Here is a 19,038-nt window from a genome sequence, read left to right on the forward strand (position 1 = left end):
AAGTGCAGCTCAGCAAAGCCACCAACCTCTTCCAACCTCTTCTGGTTGCTCCCCAGCAAGCACACGTTTCATATTGGCACCACTTTTGGCACTTACCACTGGGATGCAAAAGGAGCATGGAACAAATAAATAAGTCAAAGAAGAACACTTCTGAAGGGCCATCAAAAAGAAGCCTTAAAAGGCAAAAAAAGGTGGGGCATGGGACAATCAAAGTTTTTGACCCCAAATCTGGCTCACGGTTGCAGTCTTCCCCTCCTCTTTTAACCCAGGGGTTCTTCAGGAGGTCAGGGTTAGGTGATCACAGTGTCTGTGCCCATGGCTGGTTGTCCTCCTCTACTCATTTCTACAGCTGCCTGATTGAAATTGAATCTGAGAGAGGGACAGAAGGATAAAAAGCTTCTATGAGCTGCAAGAAAACAGGAGAAAGGGGTGAGTGGAGGGGGGAAAGACTGCAGCATGAGTTCCCAACTCCTTGGGGATCAGTGAAACCCTAAAGCAAAACTGGACTTTGGAGTGGCCTGGCTGCAGAGCTCACCTGGAGTTACAAAGCATGAACCACAGAACAGCTCTGGTTGGAAATGACCTTTAAGATCATTGAGTCCAACCTACAACCCGACCCCACCACAGCCATTAAACCACATCCCAAAGTGCCATAGCCACACATCCCTTGAACGTCTCCAGGGATGGTGACTCCCTGGGCAGCCTGTTCCAATGCCTGACCCATTCCAATGAAATCCAGAGGGAACAGGCTCAGCTTGCAGAGGAGCTCCCAAAACAGCAACTTGCTTTTGGAAACAGACCTCAGCCGTGCCACTGCCCTGCCTCTGCAGCCAGGCTGCTGGCACCGCGCACACGGCTGCAGGGCTGACCCCACTCGAGGCTGTACCCACACAGCACCAGAGCTGCAGCCACCACCTGCCCCTGCTGCTCACCAGGAGCTTAACTTCCAGAGTCACCAAACATCCCAGGAGGCTTGAAAACTAAACTACACGGGAGAGACGGAGAGGGAGGGGAAGACAGACGGACAGACAGACAAGCCTTTAACATCAGCTGGAGGAGCCATCCCATGGCACCGGGGACAGGGGTAAGGAGGGAAGCAGAAGGCAACGGCCAAGGGAAGTCACACCAGGCACACACTGAAGGGCAGGTCCCACCGCCGTGGCACGGTGCTGGCTCTCGGTGCCCCCTTACAGCGGCAGGTCAGTGCTGTTGTGGCGAGTTTTCCGCGAGGTGCCATCGTCCCTGGGCAGGGCTCTCTGCAGGCTGGACATGGCCGCGGTCTTTTTGAGGTCGATGACCGCGTACGAGTCGGTCCGGCGGGGCGGGCGGGCGGCGGGAGGAGGGACGCAGGGCACCGAGGGCAGGTTCGGATGGCCCTTGCGCGGCTCAGCTTCCAGCTCCACCTGGATGTAGTTGAGCTGCCGCGGCTGGTCGGACCGAGGCCGGGGGAAGTCGAAGCTGAAGACGCTGGGCACGCAGCCCCGCCGGGGCCTCGGCAGGAAGCCACCGCCGCTGCCACCGCCGCTGCCACCACCGCCGCGCCGCCGCCCGCCGCCCCCCTGCGGCACGGCGCTCCCCTTGCCCAGCGAGTCGTGCAGCGGAGCCTCTTCGCCGGCCTCCGAGCAGCCGTTCGGGGAAGGTGTCGGCGCGTCCCCGGGGCACGGCTCTGCCGCTGCCCAGCGCAGGGTTTGGCTCTCCCAGAGCGGCGGCAGCAGCGGCAGGTTCTGGTAGTGCAGCAGAGCCGCCCTGCGCTGCGAGCAGCCGGCAGAGTCCTCCCGGGCCAGCTGCAGGCGCTTGCCCCGGCACAGCGAGGAGCTGCCGGCGGGGAGCAAGCCGTTGACGTTCTGGTAAACGCACTGGGGTGAAGGGCACTCCTCCTCCTCCTCCTCGCACTCGTTGTTGTTGTTGTTGGAGGGGCAGAAGTGCGTCCTGCACTCCCGGTGGTGCCCACAGATGCGCCTGTAGTTGGCTGTAGGACCCAAGACGAACTTAACCTCCCCTGGCTGCAGGAAGACCTGGGGATTGCGGTCTTCCAGGGAGCAGCTGTGGTTCCTATGGGGGAAAGGAGGGTGGACTTCAGGCAAGGAGTGCATACAATGTCGGCCCCTCAGCTCCTGATCACCACTGGCTGTGTTGACGTAGGTGTGGGACTGCAAGGAGAGAAGCAGAGGGACAGTGAAAGGAGAAGCAAAGAGACAAGAGCAGAGCAGCTGCCAGCAGCTGAGAAACCAACAGGAAGAGTTTCTCAGAAGCAGGAGGAGATGAAAGGATCTAAGCATCCAAACAACGTGTGGGCATGGCATCTGGGACATGGTTTAATGGCCATGGTGGTGGTAGGTTGCTGGTTGGACTCTGATTTTAGAGGACTTTTCCAACCCAAACCATTCTGTGATGCTGTGAATGTCAGAAGTTGAAAAAGCATTTGGGAAGGAAAACACAATTCTGGACTTGTGGGCTGAAGGAGAGACAAAAAAAAGGAGTCCAACTGCAGAAGACAGATGACATCTCATAGAATGGATCCTAGAATGGGCTGTGGTTGGAAGGGGCCTCTCAGAGATCATCTCCTCCAACCTCCCCACCATAGGCAGGGACACCTCTCAACTAGACTCAGCTGCTCAAGGTCTCATCCAAACTGGCCTTGAACACCCCCCAAGGGAGTAGGCAGCCAAAACGGTGTTCAGTTCTGGGCCCCCCAGTTTAGGAGGGACATTGAGATGCTTGAGCGTGTCCAGAGAAGGGCAACGAGGCTGGGGAGAGGCCTTGAGCACAGCCCTACGAGGAGAGGCTGAGGGAGCTGGGATTGGTTAGCCTGGAGAAGAGGAGGCTCAGGGCAGACCTTATTGCTGTCTGCAACTACCTGAGGGGAGGTTGTGGCCAGGAGGAGGTTGCTCTCTTCTCTCAGGTGGCCAGCACCAGAACAAGAGGACACAGCCTCAGGCTGTGCCAGGGGAGATTTAGGCTGGAGGTGAGGAGAAAGTTCTTCCCTGAGAGAGTCATTGGACACTGGAATGGGCTGCCCGGGGAGGTGGTGGAGTCGCCGTCCCTGGAGCTGTTCAAGGCAGGACTGGATGTGGCACTTGGTGCCATGGTCTGGCCTTGAGCTCTGTGCTAAAGGGTTGGACTTGATCTGTGAGGTCTCTTCCAACCCTGATGATACTGTGACACTGTAAAACCTTCCTGGGCAGCTTATGTCAGAGTCTCACCATCCTCCTACTCAGCCTCAGTCTTAAGTCTGCTCTCCTCCGCTTCAAACCATTCCCCCTTGGTCTGTCTCTGGACACCCTCAGGAAAAGTCTCTCTGCAGCCTTCCTGCAGGATCCCTTCAGGTGTTAGAAGGCAGCTGGATGGGTGGGCAGAGGCCAAGGGGATGAGATTTAACAAGGCCAAGGGCAGGGTTCTACACTTTGGCCACAACAACCCCAAGCAGCACTACAAGCTGGGGCCAGAGTGGCTGAGAGCAGCCAGGAAGAAAGGGAGCTGGGGGTACTGGTGGATAGTAGGCTGAAGATGAGCCAGCAGTGTGCCCAGGTGGGCAGCAGAGCCAATGGCATCCTGGGCTGGCTCAGGAGCAGTGTGGGCAGCAGGACAAGGGAGGTTCTTGTGCCCCTGTGCTCAGCACTGCTCAGGCCACCCCTGCAGTGCTGTGTCCAGTTCTGGGCTCCTCCATTGCAGAGAGCTGCTGAGGTGCTGGAAGGTGTTTGGAGAAGGGCAGCAAGGCTGGGAGGGGCCTGGAGCACATCCCTGTGAGGAGAGGCTGAGGGAGCTAGGGGCGTGCAGCCTGCAGCAGAGGAGGCTCAGAGGTGACCTCACTGCTGTCTACAACTACCTGAAGGGAGGTTGTAGCCAGGTGGGGTTGGTCTCTTCTCCCAGGCAACCAGCAACAGAATAAGGGGACACAGCCCTGTGCCAGGGCAGGTTGAGGCTAGATGTGAGGAGGAAGTTGTTGGCAGAGAGAGTGATTGGCATTGGAATGGGCTGCCCAGGGAGGTGGTGGAGTGGCCGTGCCTGGAGGTGTTCAAGAAAAGACTGGCTGGAGCACTTAGTGACTGGCTAGGGCTGGGTGCTAGGTTGGGCTGGATGATCTTGGAGGTCTCTTCCAACCTGGTTGATTCTGTGATTCTAAGAGCTGACAGGTCAGGCAGCCTGACTTGGGCTCACGAGGGAAGTGCTGCTATTAAATAATGACTCAGTTCTCCTGGATCAAGGAAGCCAACTCAGCCTTGGCAGAACATCTGTTCTACTGAAGTCTCACAGAGCAGAAGTCTACAAGAGCAAAATGAAGCAGAAGAGGGAAGGATAAAAAAACCAACAAACCAAAACATCTTCCTTATGAGGAGAGCCTGAGGGAGCTGAGGCCTTTTAGCTTGGAGAGGAGACAGCTAAGGGGTGACATTCATGTTTATGAAGAGGTGCAGGGTGAGTGCCAGGAGGCTGGAGCCAGGCTCTGCTGGGTGATGCCCACTGACAGGACAAGGGGCAATGAGTGGAAGTTAAGGCATGGGAGGTTCCATGTGAACCTGAGGAGGATTTTTTTCCCTGTGAGGGTGACAGAACCCTGGCACAGGCTGCCCAGGGGGGTTGTGGAGTCTCCCTCTCTGGAGAGATTCAAAACCTGCCTGGATGTGTGATCTGTTCTGGGTGATCTTGCTTTGCAGGGGGGTTGGGCTGGGTAAGCTTTGGAGGAGCCTTCCAGCCTCTGGCATTCTGTGGTGCTGTGATTTTACTCTGCCCTTGCATTCCATTCTGGGCTCTGCAGTTCAAGAGAGGCAGAACCATCTGGATGCATTCCAGTGTGATCTGCTCTGGGTGATCCTGCTCTTATGGGAGGGCTGCACCAGATGATCTTTTGAGGTCCTTTCCAGCCTCTGACATTCTATAATTACAGTCTCAAGTTGTGCCAGGGGAGGCTCAGGCTGGATGTTGTTAGGAAGTTGTTGGCAGAGAGAGTGATTGGCATTGGAATGGGCTGCCCAGGGAGGTGATGGAGTGGCTGTGCCTGGAGGTGTTGCAGCCAAGCCTGGTTGGGGCACTTAGTGCCATGGTCTGGTTGCTTGGGCAGGGCTGGGTGCTAGGTTGGGCTGGCTGAGCTTGGAGCTCTCTTCCAACCTGCTTGACTCTGTGATTCTATGATTCTGTGAAAAGGCTGAGGAGGAAATGAGGATCCTCAGAGCAAGAAAAAGCCAGGAGTACAGAGAGAGGCCTGTGCTGGTGAACCAAGCTGCTTGTTTATGGCTTGCAAAGAGCTGAGTTTTGGACAAGCCAGGTTTACCTGCTCATCAGGCCCAATAAGGGCATGAGTAGAGTCTTCCCCCACAGAGGAATGCCTCAGGCTGCTCACGGAGGGGCGGCGAGCGGTGGAGTAGGAGAGGGTTTCTCCAGGGAAGCTGTGGAATCCATTGGGAAATCCCTGGACAGTGTACCCCAGAGCTGGGAGAAGAATCAAAGGAGAGTAAGTACCAGAGCATTGTCTTGCTCTAAAACAAGAGCTGATTTCCTCTGCACAGCCAGCTGGCCTCTCAGCTGCACCCTGCTAGTCAGGACCAGCCTGTCTGGGTTGTAAAGCCCCTCACATGAGTACCAGGGCCAGGCCCTCTGGTTTCAATCTGCTGAGGTCACTGCCAGTGGAGACAGGAATTGAGCAAATCCAAACTCTTCCAGATGTGGTTTCTTCTAGGAACAACCTGCTCCTCGTAGGTGCTGCTTCCCAAAGGCCACCTGGCAGCAGTTCAGCTGCCAACCAGTCCAAGGCTGACAACTCAGCTGACTGTTTGAAGGGCTTTTTGCTGCTGTCTCCTTGGAAACAAAATTCCACATCACAGACAAGTGGGGCCTTAAAATAAACACACTGCACGGGGCAGAGGTGGGCATAAAGTTAGGGGTCAGCAGCTAGGCAGCACTCAGGAGAGCTCTGTGGGCTGCAAGAGGTCCTATCACACCAGGAGACATCACTCACATCTCTGTGTTACCCACTCTGCTCCCCAGACACTGAAGGAATCTTACTGTTGGGTGCCTGGGGGGTCCTGGAGAGCTCCTGCTCCGTGGGGTGACTGTTCCTGGTGATCACCACAGGCTCTTCCACTACGTTGATGCTGTTGCACTGCATCAGGTCCTGAAGCAGATTGAAGATCTCCTCTGCTCTGGAACACTTGAAGGCAAAAATCCCTGCAGAGTAACAAAGAGGAAGGTCAGAAAGGCAAGAACACAATCCTGCTTGACTCTGGATCCCAGCATGGTGGGGGTTGGAAGGGACCTCTGCAGATCATCCAGTCCAAGCCCCCTGCTAAAGCAGGGCACCCACAGCAGCTTGCCCAGCAGCACAATGGCCAGAGGGGGTTGGAAGTTCTGCAGAGAAGGAGACTCAACAACTTCTCTGGGCAGCCTGCTCCAGGCTTCCAGCACCCTCACACCAAAGGAGTTTCTTCTCCTGGTCAGATGGAACTTCTTGGCTTCCAGTTTGTGCCCACTGCACCTTGTCCTGCCACCAGGCACCACTGACAAGAATTTGGCCCCAGCCTCTTGCCCCCCACCCTTTACCTCTTGCTGAGCATTGAGCAAATCCCCTCTGGTGCTCCCCACAGCCTCAGGGCTCTCAGCCCAGAGATGCTCCAGGTCCCCTAGCAGCTCTGTAGCCTCCTCTGGACTCTCTCCAGCAGTTCTCTGTCTCTCCTGAACTGGGGAGCACAGAACTTTTAACAAGATCTGCAATTCCCAGCTGTAAATGAAGAGACCATGCAGATTTCTTTAGCTGTGGCTAACACAACCAACTCCAGCAACCCACAGCCACAGGAAAGCACCCAACAACTCAATGGGTTACTGCATCAACAGCAGCTCAATGCCATGGCTGCCCTCTGACCTTTGGCTCACCAGTACAAGAAAATGGGTGAGCACCCCAGTTACCTTAAACCACCAACCCTACACCAGTAGAGCTGTGGAAGGGGCAGGCCAACTGCTCTCATTCCATCTCTCATCTTCTGTTTCAGCTCACTTGGTGTCCAGTCCAGGTCTTACTACCAGGGAAAAGTCTACCCAGTGATTCCTGGAAGCTGAACTAGGGCCCTAGTTGGGGTGTGCACAAGAATGATGTGCTTCAAAAAATGAGTGGAAATCACCAAAATCTCCCCAAATGAATCACAGAACCATCCAGGTTGGCAGAGCCCCTCAGGATCACCAAGTCCAACCCAGAACCCTACTCTCAAGGCTTACCTTAAACCATCTCCTCAAGCACCACATCCAAACCACCCTTAAACACATCCAGGGTGGGTGACTCCACCACCTCCCTGGGCAGCTCATCCCAGTCCCTGACCACTCTCTCCATGAAAAGCTTTTTCCTAATATCCAATCTAAACCTCCCCAGCCTCAGCTTGAGGCCATTCCCCTCTGTCCTGTCTCCAATTACCTGTGAGCAGAGCCCAGCAGCAGCCTCACCACAATGCCCATTCAGGTAGTTGTAGACAGCAATGAGGTCTGCCCTCAGCCTGCTCTGTTTCACACTCAGCTCCCCCAGTCACAGAATCATAGAATCCAGCATTTGGAAGAGAGCTCCAAGCTCCTCCAGCCCAACCTAGCACCCAGCCCTGCCCAACCAACCAGACCATGGCACTAAGTGCCCCAGCCAGGCTTCAACACCTCCAGCCACAGCCACTCCACCACCTCCCTGGGCAGCCCATTCCAGTGCCAATCACTCTCTCTGCCAACAACTTCCTAACAACATCCAGCCTAGACCTCCCCCAACACAACTTGAGGCTGTGTCCCCTTGTTCTGCTGATGGTTGCCTGGCAGAAGAGCCCAACCCCACCTGGCTACAGCCTCCCTGCAGGCAGCAATGAGCTCTGCCCTGAGCCTCCTCTTTTCCAGGCTGCACCCCCCCAGCTCCCTCAGCCTGTCCTCAGAGGGTTTGTGTTCCAGGCCTCTCACCAGCTTCACTGCCCTTCTCTGGACACCTTCCAGCACCTCAACATCTCTCCTGACTTGAGGAGCCCAAAATGGGACACAGCCACTCCTCATAAGATTTATTCTCTAAGCCCCCCACCAGCTTTGTTGCCCTCCTCTGGACCAACTCCAGCAGCCCAAAGCAGAGCTGGGAAGTGCAGAGCTCACCAAGCCCAAGCTGGCAGCCACAGGCGTGCAGAGAAGCCCTAGCAACAGGAACAGCATGGCAACAGCAGCTGGCACCCCAAAGGACAAGGGTTTACAAATTCTGGCCAAAATATTAACTGTGTCTGCCTGACACAGTTGGGGAACAGCAACAGGAAGGAGTTCTCCAAAGAAAACCTTCTAAGCAGAAGAAAAGCTGACAGAGAAGAGAGAAAAATGATCAGAACACTGAATCATCCTCATTTCTGGCTGCTTTAAGACTGGTGGGTAAGTGTTTACTAAAGGTCTTGCAACAGGGGAAGAGCAAACAGCTCTGCTGACCTGAGCTAGACTGTGTGGTCCTGCTCTGGCAGGGGGGTTGGACTCGAGGATCTCTGTGGGTCCTTTCCAACCTTAACATCCTGCGATCACTGCCTGGACCCAGGCAAAACCCAAAGACACACAGAGGGCAGCACTTGAATCCCTGATCTGCTTCCTGCAAAAGACAAAGCAGAAACTGCAGACAGCAATTCCCATCCCTGCCTGTGTGACTGGAGGAGAGGAAAACCTCTCTGCCATGGATATCAGAGGAGCATCCAGCACCACAGCTCTGCACAGAGCTTCCCACGGACACCAAACAGTCACCCTGCGAGTCAGAGAATCACAGAAGGGTTTGGGTAGGAAGAGACCTCCAAAGCTCACCCAGTCCAACCCCCCTGCAGTCAACAGGGACATCCTCCACTAGATCAGGCTGCTCAGAGCCTTGTCCAGCTTGAACATCTCCAGGGATGGAGATATTCCTCAACCTCCTCAGCCACCTCCCTGGGCAACCTGTTGCAGTGTACCAGCAGCCTCCTGGTGCAGAACTTGTTCCTCGCATCCAATCTCAATCTCCTCTCACCTCAAACCATTGCCCTTGTCCTGTCCCTGCAGGCCTTTGCAAACAGTCCCTCTGCAGCCTTCTTGTAGCCCTCCCTTCAGGTACTGGAAGCAGCTCTAAGGTCTCCCTGGAGCCTTCTCTTCTCCAGACTGAACACCCCCAGCTCCCTCAGCCTGTCTTTGTAGCAGAGGTGCTGCAGTCCCCTAACCATTTTTGTGGCACTCCTCTGGATCTGAACTTGATTGTCCCATGTGGTGGGAAAGAATTTACCCTGCTGCTCTGCACCTAATGCTCCATGTCCCTCGAGGGAGGGACAGAGCAAGGCTGCCAGTGGAGACTGAGTGCTGATGGAGGAGGATTTTACAAACACATCGAAGAGACTGAGGAAACAAACTTCTTTTTTTTCCCCTTCCTCTCTCTCCTCAGGGATGCAGATGCCAAGAAAACGTTCAGCTCTTTAAAAGCAAGAGAGACAGAGTGGGAAAGGAGCTAACAGGCACCATTGTAAAGCTGGAGACTCTTCCCAGAGCTGCTGATGACTTGGCACGTAGTGCTGGGTGAGTCACTTCCCTTCTCCATGCACAACATCCCCCTGCAGAAAGGCAGTGAAATGTACAAACCCTCCAAACCCTTCCCCTCTCCCTTACAAAGCTCTGCCAGACACAAAATGCAAAGCACTCAACTGAACTTGCACTGAGCAGGGCAGAGAGAACACACCAAGGGAAAACAAAACAGCTTATCACAGGGCAGCACTGGAAAGAGACTGGAACCTTCTTGGCACCCACCCCTAAGGGTTTTGTAAACAGAATCACAGAATCAGTCAGGGCTGGAAGGGACCACAAGGAGCAGCCAGTGCCAACCCCCCTGCCATGCCCAGGGACACCCTACCCTAGAGCAGGCTGCACACAGCCTCAGCCAGCCTGGCCTCAAACACCTCCAGCCATGGGGCCTCAACCCCCTCCCTGGGCAACCCATTCCAGCCTCTCACCACTCTCCTGCTCAACAACTTCCTCCTCACCTCCAGCCTCACTCTCCCCACCTCCACCTTTGCTCCATTCCCCCCACTCCTGCCACTCCCTCACAGCCTCAAAAGTCCCTCCCCAGCTTTTTTGGAGCCCCCTTCAGATCCTGGCAGGCCACAAGAAGGTCCCCTGGGAGGCTCCTCTGCTCCAGCCTGCACAGCCCCAACTCTTTCAGTCTGTGCTCACAGCAGAGCTGCTGCAGCCTCTGAGCATCCTCCTGGCCCTGCTCTGGACACTCTCCAGCATCTCCACAGCCCTCTTGTCCCAGGGGCTCCAGAGCTGGATGCAGGACTCCAGGGGGGGTCTCAGCAGAGCAGAGCAGAGGGGGAGAATCCCCTCCCTGGCCCTGCTGGCCACACTGCTGCTGCTGCAGCCCAGGCTCTGCTTGGCTTTCTGGGCTGCAAGTGCAAACTGCTGGCTCCTGCTGAGCTTCTTGTCCACCAGATTCCTTCTCAGGCTGCACTTCTCCAGGATGAACAGTCCCAGGCCTCTCCTCATCAGAGCTGTCCCAGTCCCTTCAGTATTCTTACAGCCCTCTATTAGTTTCTCCCCAGTAGTTCCCTGCCTCTCTTGAACTGCAGAGCCCAGAATGGAATGCAAGGGCAGAGTAAAATCACAGCACCACAGAATGCCAGAGGCTGGAAGGCTCCTCCAAAGCCCACCCAGCCCAACCCCCCTGCAAAGCAAGATCACTCAGAACAGATCACACATCCAGGCAGGTTTTGAATCTCTCCAGAGAGGGAGACTCCACAACCCCCCTGGGCAGCCTGTTCCAGGGTTCTGTCACCCTCACAGGGAAGACTTTTTTTTCCTCAGGTTTACTCAGAGCTTCCTATGCCTCAACTTCCACCATGGCCTCTTGCCCTGGCATTGGGCATCACCCAGCACAGCCTCTTGGCACTCACTTTTATGTCTTTAGAAACATTCATGAGGTCATCCCTCAGACTCCTCTGCTCCAAACTAAAGACTCTCAGCTCCCTCAGGCTCTGCTTGTAGCCAGAGATATTCCACTCCCTTCAGCATCTTTGTAGCTCTGCACTGGACTCTCTCAAGCAAGTGCAGTCCTTCTTGAACTGAGAGGCCCAGATGTGGGCACAGTAGTCCAGCTGCAGCCTCAGCAGCTGTGCTGCTTTGAGGGTAGTTGGAATATTTCAATGAGAATAATGAGATTCTAGGCTGTGAAAAGGAACCAAAGGTGATGGCTGCTGCACTCATGGGCTTGCTGAGGTGTATAAAAGCAAGGACACAAACACAGATAAGGGAGTGAGTGTCTCTGTCTCTCTGAGTCTGTGTTTCTCCCTGGGCTGCTTCTGTGTAACTAATCCTTCTGCTTCTAACCCCCCTTGCTGAGCCTCCAAACTCACTCTGATGTAAGGCAGACTCTGGGATAAGGTAGAGGGGTGGAAAGGTGGTTGGGAGCCCCTCCTGGGGACTCTGGTTTCTTGGAGGGCTGTTGTGTTTCTGTCTATAGCTGTAGATATTGCATATATCTGCTTGTATAATGTGCTAAGCTGTGAACAGAAAGCTTCATTCCTTACCTTCCACCTGGCTGAGTCCAGCTTCAGTAGAGTAGGGGGGCAGGTAACTCCCAAACCAGAGAGAATACCTGGGCAGAGGTACTCACACCAGGGCAGAGCAGAGGAGAACCTCTCTCCACCTGCTAACCACAGCCCTTCAATACACACCAGAATGGCATTGGCCACTTCCAAACCAGGGAGAGTACCTGGGCAGAGGTACTCACACCAGGGCAGAGGTGCTCACACCAGGGCAGAGCAGAGGGAGAGGAGAACCTCTCTCCACCTGCTAACCACAGCCCTTCTAACACATGCCAGCATGGCACTGGCCATTCCCAAACCAGAGAGAGTAGCTGGGCAGAGGTACTCACACCAGAGCAGAGTCGAGGGAGAGGAGAAACTCTCTCCACCTGCTAACCACAGCCCTTCAATACACACCAGAATGGCATTGGCCACTTCCAAACCAGGGAGAATACCAGGGCAGAGGTACTCACACCAGGGCAGAGGTACTCACACCAGGGCAGAGGTACTCACACCAGGGCAGAGGTACTCACACCAGGGCAGAGTAGAGGGAGAGGAAAAACTCTCTCCACCTGCTAACCACAGCCCTTCAATACACATCAGAATGGCATTGGCCACTTCCAAACCAGGGAGAATACCAGGGCAGAGCTACTCACACCAGGGCAGAGCTACTCACACCAGGGCAGAGCTACTCACACCAGGGCAGAGCAGAGGGAGAGGAGAACCTCTCTCCACCTACTAACCACAGCCCTTCTAACACATGCCAGCATGGCACTGGCCATTCCCAAACCAGGCAGAGCTACTCACACCAGGGCAGAGTAGAGGGAGAGGAGAACCTCTCTCCACCTGCTAACCACAGCCCTTCTAACACATGCCAGCATGGCATTGGCCATTCCCAAACCAGGCAGAGGTACTCACACTAGGGCAGAGCTACTCACACCAGGGCAGAGTAGAGGGAGAGGAGAACCTCTCTCCACCTGCTAACCACAGCCCTTCTAACACATGCCAGCATGGCATTGGCCATTCCCAAACCAGGCAGAGCTACTCACACCAGGGCAGAGCAGAGGGAGAGGAGAACCTCTCTCCACCTACTAACCACAACCAGAACGGCACTGGCCCTGCTGGCCACAAGAGCACAGTGGAGAAGAAGGGAGAAGAACCTCCAGCGAGTTGCCCCCTGCAGGAAGCTGCAGACTCACCCTGCCCTGTCTGGCAGCGCCGCCCACTCTCGAAGGAGAAGAGGTTGGAGTCGTAGCCGTAGCGGCGCAGGCAGAGGTAAGGCCACCTGACAGCATCCCTCTTGTGCGTGTGCAGGAGCAGCTCCGTCTGAGTCAGCTCCATGATCCCAGATCCCAGCTCCGTACCTTCATCGTCCACGTTGGTTACCTGCAGAGGTCCCACAGCTCCCATCATAGAATGGTTTAGGTTGGGAAGGGAGCTCAAAGCTCAGCCAGTTCCAACCCTCTGCCATAGGCAGGGACACTTCCAGCTAGGACAGGTCACTCAAGAATTCATCCAGCCTGGTTCTGAACACCTCCAGGGAGGTTGTGGAGCACAGAAGCACCCAATGTGATCTTTGATCACATTGGGTGCTTCTGTGCTCCACAACCTCCCTGGGAAACCTGTGCCAGGGTCTCACCACCCTCAACCTGTGCCAGTCTCTCACCACCCTCAACCTGTGCCAGTCTCTCACCACCCTCAACCTGTGCCAGTCTCTCACCACCCTCACTGCAAAGAACCCTTTCCTAACATCCACTTTCAGTCTTCCCTTTGCCACTTCAAACTCATTCCTCCTCCTCCTCCTCCTCTCATTCCAAGACCTTGTCAATAGTCCCTCCCCAGCCCTCCTGGAGCTCACTTCAGATCCTGCAAGGCCACCCCAAGGTCTCCTCCAAGCCTTCTCCTCTCCAGGCTGCACAGCCCCAACTCTCTTAGCCTGTGCTCATAGCAGAGCTGCTGCAGCCCTCTCAGCATCTTGGTGGCCTCCTCTGGATGGGCTCTAACAGTTCCATGTCCTGCTCGTGTGGGGGCTCCAGACCTGCACACAGGACTCGGTGTGGTGGTATCCAGCAGGGGCACAGCGATTCCCGTGGATTCCCCCTGCAATTCCCAGGATGCCTTTTGCTCAGCCAAGAGAAATGAACTCGCTGCTGGCAGCAGGCACCAAGCCGGCGGCGCTGGAGACTGTGAGCTTGGCAGCTGTGCTGCTGGGGCTGAGCACAGACACTGGAACTCAGCCCTGAGCACTAAAAAGGTTTCTCTCCAGTTCCCCATTGCCTTGCTCAAGCTGAGTCTCGGCACAGAGGCGATTTCAGCTGCTAACACAAACATATCTGCAGCAGAGCTTGCTTGAGGGAAGGGGAAGAGAAGCAACAAATCCCAGCAGTCACTGATCTGCAAAGTCTAGAAGCCAGCATGGGGGAGGTTAGAAAGGACCTCTGCAGATCATCCAGTCCAACCCCACTGCTCCAGCAGGGCACCTGCAGCAGCTTGCCCAGGGTCACAGTGGTTCAGGGGTGTTTGGAAGCTCTCCAGAGAAGGAGACTCCAAACCCCTCTGGGCAGCCTGCTCCAGGCCTCCAGTACTCTCATGTCAAAGAAGTTTCTCCTCCTGCTCAGATGGGACCTCCTGGGTTCCAGTTTGTGCCTACTGCCCCTTGTCCTGTCACTGGACAGCACGGACAAGAGTCTGGCCCCAGCCTCTTGTTCCCCACCCTTTAGCTCTTGCTGCTCTTCTTCAAGCTCTCAACCCCAAGGCTCTCAGTCTTTGCTCCTCACAGAGATGCTCCTGGCCCCTCACCATCTTTGTAGCCTCCTCTGGACTCTCTCCAGCAGTCTCTCTTGAACTGGGGAGCCCAGAACTGGACCCAGATGTGGTCTCACTGGGTCAAAGCTGGGGAGAACCTCCCTCAACCTGCTGCTCACACTCTTCACGCACACCAGGATGCCATTTGCCTTCTTGGCCATGAGGGCACATTCCTGACTCATGTGCAGCTTGTTGGACTCCCAGGTCCTTCTCCTCAGAGCTGCTTTCCAGCAGGTCACCCTCTCAGCTGTACTGCTGCAGGGGATTATTCCTCCTCAGAATCTTTCTAAGTGATACCTAAGTGAAAGACTCTTCAACCAGAGCAAAGGTTTTCTTTCCTTTCATGCCTGAAGGCATCCCACCCTGGGCTGTGCTACCAGCTGGTGCTCTCCCAAGCCTTTGGATGGGGATGAAGGGACAATATTTACCTTAAATTTGGTGGGATGGTTGTCTGGGATGCTGTCTCTGCACAGACAACTGCAGCAGGACCCCATGACGCCAGCTGGAGAGGCAATCCCTGGGGAGAGGACACAACACAGAGGACAATCAGATTTTCCAACCCATTCATACAATCAATCAACCAGGTTGGAAGAGACCTCCAAACTCATCCAGCCCAACCTCTCACCCAGCCCTAGCCAATCAACCAGACCATGTGTAAAGGATTAACCCTCCTGAGAGAGTGGTCTTGACCTTGACCCTGACCCCAGGTCCTCCTGACTCTTCCCCCCGGGGTGGGTCCAAACCTTACTCCAGGTGTAGTGCTTAGCCCACTCCCACCTCCTGTCTAGCCCCCTATAAAAACAGAGGAACCTCCTTTTTTGTTCTCTCTTGCCCTGCCTGCCTGCACCACCCTCCTGTTTCTGCTGCTCTTCCTTTTACCAAGTGGCCATCAGCCCACCAGGTGGACAAACCTATTGCCATCAGTCTGGTTAGAATCACAGAATCAGTCAGGGTTGGAAGGGACCACAAGGATCATCTAGCTCCAACCTCCCTGCCATGGGCAGGGGCACCCTACCCTAGATCAGGCTGGGCAGAGCCTCATCCAGCCTGGCCTTAAAACACCTGGTTGTACATAGCTATTTTGTATCTTGTTTTCCCTTCCCTATACCTCTTTGTAACTCCCCTACCTCACATTACCTTTTATTTATTGTTAAGGCTTTCTCTTTTGACTCCCACATCGAAGTGAGATTATTTATTGGGGAGTGGTTTACCTTTTCCTCTCTACATCTAATTCCTTTCCTTGGAGGAAAAAAAAAAGGGGGAAGAGGGAAAGGCATCCTATAATTGTTATTGGTTATATATATTGGTTCTATTTGAGTCTCTGGGATGTTTAAACTAGAACTGAGACACCACAGCACTAAGTGCCCCATCCAGTCTTTGCTTGAACACTTCCAGGGGTGGCAACTCCACCACCTCCCTGGGCAGCCCATTCCAATGCCAATCACTCTCTCAAACCCTCTCCCACCCTCTCTAATCATGCAGCATTTACAACTTGCATCCTCCTTGATCCCTCTTCCTGTGTCCCAGTGGGTTTGGCTTTCAACTCTCCAGTGTAGGTCCTCAAGCAGTGGACACCACACGATACAAAGCTAATTAAACCCAGCAGCTCTCTTACCATGAGGCAACTGTTGGATGTTTTTTTGGAGGAGTGAGAAGAAATTCCCACTGCTGTCCCTTTATCTCCTTTGGGACTTCATGGTAAGCAGGTGTCAGTCACCTAAACCAGAAGGGAAATTGTCCCATCTTCCACCTGAGGAGGAGAGTACAAGGAGAGAAGTGAAACCTCCAAAGCTTTGTGTGTGTGTGTGTGGCTGAAGCTGCCTTCAAACACCACAAGGCAGGCAGCCACACTTAATCTTTTCCATTAACCACCTGCATTTGTGTGGATGTAGAAAATAATTCTGCCCTCCTGTGATTCCTGAAGCAATTACATCTACAGCCAAAACAAGAATCCTACAAGTAAGAGAGATTTTCTTTCTTGGCTTTGAGATCCTAACCCAGGAGTGGAGTTTATCTGAGTTACTGTAGTGCAAATAAACCCCAGCAGCAAGCCTGAATGGCTGGGGGCAGTGAGGATGCCAGGAATCACAAGCAGCTGCTCTTCAGGAATGTGAAGGTGCCTCCAGAAGATGGAAGGTCCTTAAGGGTCAGAGGATAAGCAAGGGAACACAGCAGCTGCTCTGCTTTGGACTATGAAAAGTTGAATGCCAGCAAACGTTGAGCTTCAGCTCTCAGGTGCCAGTCAGTGAGTGCAGGTAGCCAGCACACAGGAGCAACACTTCTGGCTTTGAGGCAGCCTTGAAGGACTTCACATCCACTCCAGGGCAGAGGAACCAGCAGCAGCTAACACCAGAGGCTGCCACGGTTTAGGTGGTGAACAGAGCTGATGAGGTCCCCAGCCGAGGTGTGAGAGAGGTAAGCCAGATGGGTAACCAGCCTGGCACTGGAGCAGTGAAGGCTGTTGGGAAGCCTGAGCTGTGCCATGCCAGGATCTGCCTCAGCTAGGCAGCTCCAGATTAAGCAATGAATCAGGGAGTAGCACCTCTGTGCAAAACCAACCACGGTGCAGGGTTGCCCTTAGGTTCCCCTAAGGTACAGAGAGAGAGAGGTGGAGGCAGGGGGAAGAGCTAACCAAGGGGTCCCGTTTTGGCTTTTAACAGCAAGAGAGAACCCAAATGAGCTGCCAGTGCAACTCCACACCTTAGCTTTGGCCCCTGAAGAACTCCCTGCCACACCCTAACCCTGCAAAGTCCCCCAGAAGAGGAATGCTTCCTTTTGAACGAGCTGAAAGAGCCCAGGCACAAATCAAACCAGTTGCTGCCTGCCCTCCTGCACATACCCAGCACCCCTGACACGCTCCCTGCTCCTGCCATCCTGGTTGTTGTTCTAGACTCAGCAGGGATTTACTCCCCTGCTGACCTGACAGGCTTTGATCAATAATTTAGCAACAGATCCCTCTCTGCTTCATCTAATCTGGTCACTAGGGGCCTTGTCTCTGTCCTCCCACTCCCATCTCATCAATTCCCTCAGTGAAAAGAAAAAGTCTTGTCAGAAACATGTTGCCTTTTCCTCCTCTTTCTTCTTTATTCCTCTCTCCTTGGGGTGCTCTCTCCATTTGTGTCTGTCCAGGTCGAAATGTTGTCACCTAAGCAGTTGCAGAACTGAACAAACTAGGGAGGGGGGAAACAAACAAAACCCCCTTGTGAGATCCCTGGATGCTCTCTCAGGGCTTCCTGCTCCTCCTTCTTGTGTTGAATATTTTGACAGCATCCTTTTCACACAGACAGGGAGACTCCCAGGCCTCCAGACTCTTGCTCAGGGCTTCCAACATGCATCTTTCTGAGGGTTCTTTGCCAGGTCAGAGCCTAAAGCAGTGGAACCCAACACTCTGATAGAGGTAAATGCTTCCCTGGGAGCAAGAGCTTGTGCTGCCCAAGAGTAGCAGCCACAGCCTCCTCTCCAGCCTCCCCACCTCCCAGGATCCAACCCAAAACCCTCCTTAGACCTCTGCAGCCCACCTTGGCCTCTCTCCAGACCACAGCTCACCTCTGGTGCTTTCACTCTTCTCCCAAACCCTCTACCTCCCCAGCCCCCAGCCAGCACAAGACCCCCTCGCACCTTCTGGTCCTCCTGTCTTCAAGGGATGCGACTGCAGAAGAGGCTCGACCCAAGCCCAAAGGGCCAGGGCACCCCAACCCCTTCTCTGACAGCCCTGCCAAAAGGGCACAGGGATGCCTCACATGGAAACGGGCATGGCCCCAAAGCAGCCCACCCGTGACAGGCAGGGACGGACCCACTGCCCCCCGCCAGCATGGGAGGGAGGAGAAGGGCTGCAGGGGGGCATCTCCGGGGGCAGGAGGGGCCGAGGCACGGGGAAAGGGGCAGCGGGGAGGAGGGAAGAGGTGAAAGGAAGAGGAAGGGGCAGGGGGTGGCAGGGGCCTGCGTGGGGACAGGGGCTGTGAAGAAGGGGAGAGCCGCGGGGTGGGGGGCGCAGGGGAGAGGGTGCAAGGGGACGACTGCGGCGTCGGGAGAGGCTGCGAGGGGACACCAGGGGTGACGACGGGGAGAGGGGACAGGGAGGGGAGGGAAGCAGGGGGCAGCACGGATGGTTCCGGGCCAAGACGCGGTGCCGGTACCGAGGGAAGGCCCCGCAGAGGATCAGTACCTGAGGCGCTGCCCGGCTCCGCCGTCCGGGACCTGAGGCCTGGGCCTCCGCGCTGCCGGCCGGTCCCCGTCCCGGCCCGTCCCCTGCCCGGCCTGCCGGGTCCGGGCTCGGGCTCGGGGACCGGGTGCGGGTCTGGCCCCGCCAGTGCCGCGTCCGCCCCAGCCCGGGCCGGGCCCGCGGGGAGCAGCGAATCCGGCGGCCGCGGCCTAGAGCGGCTCGGGCGGGGAGGACCCGGCAGGGAGCGCCCAGCGCCGCCAGGGGGCGTGCGGGGTCCGCCGAGCCGCCAGGGGGCGTGCGGGGTCCGCCGAGCCGCCAGGGGGCGGGAGGGGGTCCAGAGCGGGAGGCGGGGCCGGGGCAGGGGCCGGGGGGCGGGAGGGGGACGCGAGAGAGGCTGCGAGGGCTGAGGGGAGGGGCGGGAGGGTCTCGGAGCGGGGTCGGGGGGGGAGCGTTTGGGGGCGCCTGGGGTGGGGAGATGCTCTAAGGGGGTCCGTGGAGGGGGTGCTGAGCGCCCTCCGGACGCAGCCGCCCCCATTCGCGCCGCCCTTGCGCTGTGTCCGC

At 55.8% G+C, this 19,038-nt stretch overlaps 2 protein-coding genes and 1 long non-coding RNA gene across 8 annotated transcripts in view; 2 read left to right on the top strand and 1 right to left on the bottom strand.

The window, feature by feature from the left end:
* Positions 1–18,691, bottom strand: FRS3 (fibroblast growth factor receptor substrate 3). Of its 6 annotated transcripts, none has more exons than XM_064173754.1 (8): positions 18,481–18,691; positions 15,931–16,065; positions 14,744–14,832; positions 12,710–12,896; positions 6,001–6,162; positions 5,270–5,427; positions 1,192–2,150; positions 1–369 (listed from the first exon to the last, which is right to left on the bottom strand). In XM_064173754.1, exons 3-8 carry the CDS (start codon positions 14,807–14,809, stop codon positions 291–293), a joined length of 1,611 nt encoding a protein of 536 aa, XP_064029824.1. In that variant the 5' UTR covers positions 14,810–14,832; positions 15,931–16,065; positions 18,481–18,691; the 3' UTR covers positions 1–290. The 6 variants fall into 6 exon arrangements, 5 of the variants coding, with proteins under 5 accessions (XP_064029824.1, XP_064029828.1, XP_064029826.1 ...); XR_010308820.1 differs by having other exon boundaries at positions 289–369; positions 1,127–2,150; XM_064173758.1 differs by having other exon boundaries at positions 1–2,150.
* LOC135191541 (uncharacterized) overlaps positions 1–19,038 on the top strand; it is a 181,163-nt gene that overhangs the window by 58,238 nt on the left and 103,887 nt on the right. The gene's annotated exons all lie outside the window — the stretch shown is intronic.
* Positions 18,421–19,038, top strand: part of PRICKLE4 (prickle planar cell polarity protein 4) — an 11,989-nt gene continuing 11,371 nt past the window's right edge. The window contains exons 1-2 of the mRNA XM_064173914.1: positions 18,421–18,447; positions 18,626–18,944. Of these exons, the coding sequence (XP_064029984.1) occupies positions 18,421–18,447; positions 18,626–18,944 (346 nt within the window). The remainder of the gene's footprint in view (positions 18,448–18,625; positions 18,945–19,038) is intronic.

The sequence above is a fragment of the Pogoniulus pusillus genome, chromosome 39 (genome assembly GCF_015220805.1).
Source record: "Pogoniulus pusillus isolate bPogPus1 chromosome 39, bPogPus1.pri, whole genome shotgun sequence".
NCBI lineage: Eukaryota > Metazoa > Chordata > Aves > Piciformes > Lybiidae > Pogoniulus > Pogoniulus pusillus.

Excerpts from the sequence above, each read along its gene's own strand:
- FRS3 (XM_064173754.1), bottom strand. The coding sequence starts at position 14,809 with ATGGGGTCCTGCTGCAGTTGTCTGTGCAGAGACAGCATCCCAGACAAC. Across the intron at positions 6,163-12,709 it reads GCGCTGCCAGACAGGGCAGG|GGATTTTTGCCTTCAAGTGT; the intron begins GTGAGTCTGCAG and ends GTTACTCTGCAG. Across the intron at positions 5,428-6,000 it reads GACCCCCCAGGCACCCAACA|CTCTGGGGTACACTGTCCAG; the intron begins GTAAGATTCCTT and ends TTCTTCTCCCAG.